Below are 1,972 nucleotides of genomic sequence, written 5' to 3'. Positions count from 1 at the left end.
CTTCCGGAATTATTTTCACGATCCCCTAATAATTATCATCATATCTTTTATAAAATTTCTGGTCTATTATTAAAAGTTGGATAATAACATGGTTTGAATTAGTTTTCAGTCAAAGAGACATAAATGTTATCTTTATCAGATGCTGTCACCATCTGATAAGTATTTCGGGATTTTTGGCTAGACACTGGAAGTGTTCGCTTGTGTTTAAGGAGTTAATATTAGTTATTGTCCATCTTAATTTAAATGTGATGAGATAATAAGATAGAGGAACAGAGGTGTTCGTCAGATACGCTGGATTTGTTACATGTCCATCACAGATTTTATTTATTTTTACTGTAAGGTACAGTGTTGTATTCTTCCATTTCGTGTCTTATCATACTGTTTATTTATAGATTAAGAGTTATTTTTGATAATTCCTACAGAGATTTTGGTTTCTGCATAAAGTACTGTTCATTGTTTTTCATATTATACTTTTACCTTATGCATAAAGTCTTTCTTCATTCTGCAGTAATATGATGGTTTGGTTAAGATACTGTTTCTAGCTTGTTACATATTTATTAACTCAATGTGTTCAATATAAACAGTCCTTTGTATATATTGTATTCCATTTTGTTATGTGCTAGGTTTTGTTGAATTGTTTTAAATGTTGTTGTATTTTATTGGGAGTGACTTCATAAGGCTGTTCTACAATTACTAATAAGAAAGAAGTCAGTTGCATTAATCTTATTGTTATCCAGTTTATGATACAGTAGCAAACTCTTAATCATTGTAAAAGTATTTTTCAACTAACACACAAATTACTCAATTTCTGTCTAAACTTTAAGTTTTATATTTGTTTGGACTAACATGATTTCACTGTGCGTGTGTGGTAAATCTTCTAAAATGCTGTTTCATATGGTAAAATTTGGCTATCAAAACAAACTTTCACAAAAACGACACTAAGAACTATTTCTTTAGCATATTAATAAGAAATAATGTACACATCACTAATTTTGCTTTTTTTTACTACTTGTTTTTTAAAACGTGGGTTTTGTTATAAAGAAATATTCATGGCTGTTTAACTTGTGCGATATCTTTTACTCTGCGTCTGTGTAAACATTATTTTGTTAAACACCAGAGCATAAATTCTGACTAATATTTATTCCTTGCTAAAAGAAAGCATACTTTACATGAAGAATGCGTTTTGTTGTAATATAGGTTTTTCAATATAGATTCCTGCAAGTTTTTTTCTTTGAATTTTCAAAGTGCTTTGTTTTCTGATCACTTAAATTGGTGTTTTATACCATTCAATGATTATAATAACCATCTATTTGTAAAGGAACTACAGATGGGAAAAATAGAAATTAAAGATGAACTTCTGAAAAAGAAGCTTCAAGTTCAGAAGTTTCAAGAGCAAGGAGACCACCTACAAAGACGATATCCAGACATGAAAGATGAAATCAGCAGACTTGTGCATTTTTTAAACAATAAATTAAATGTTTTAGAAGACAGTGTAGTACCACATAAATCTCTACTCTCAGAAGATGAACTTTTTAATGGTTTGTAGCAGTCTTTAACTATAAGTTATATAGTAATTTGTATAATTTTTATTCGGACAAAATTTAGTGTCTTGCTTTGTTTTTATTAAGTTGGTAAACAGCTGAATATCTTGCATTTTGAACCTTTTAATTAATCTCCTCAAGTGGCCTTATAGAACTTCCTTAAAAGATGCACAACTTATTCTGAAATATAACTAGATAGTTTAAAAAAAAACGTTTTTCCCCTACCTTATAACAGTAAGGTTTGTGGGTTTGAATAAATTGTTGAAAATTAGACCCGGGTGCTTATGGTTAACGACTGTGTAGAATCATTTTTTTACTGATATTATTTTACTATTCGTTGAGTACTGCTTTCAAGTAAAGGTGAATTCAAATATTGTAAATATTATATTTATTATTATGCCACTAGATGGCACCACAGCCTTATATATATA

At 29.1% G+C, this 1,972-nt stretch overlaps 1 protein-coding gene across 1 annotated transcript in view; it reads left to right on the top strand.

The window, feature by feature from the left end:
- Positions 1 to 1,571, top strand: part of LOC106473594 — a 46,244-nt gene extending 44,673 nt beyond the window's left edge. The window contains exon 6 of the mRNA XM_013934277.2: positions 1,319 to 1,571. Within this exon, the coding sequence (XP_013789731.1) occupies positions 1,319 to 1,340 (22 nt within the window). The 3' untranslated portion in view covers positions 1,341 to 1,571. The remainder of the gene's footprint in view (positions 1 to 1,318) is intronic.
- Positions 1,572 to 1,972: the final 401 nt, after the last annotated feature.

This window comes from Limulus polyphemus, unplaced genomic scaffold, assembly GCF_000517525.1.
Source record: "Limulus polyphemus unplaced genomic scaffold, Limulus_polyphemus-2.1.2 Scaffold6306, whole genome shotgun sequence".
Taxonomy (NCBI): Eukaryota; Metazoa; Arthropoda; class Merostomata; order Xiphosura; family Limulidae; genus Limulus; species Limulus polyphemus.
Note: the sequence above shows the minus strand (reverse complement) of the source record. Positions and strands in the feature narration are given on the sequence as shown.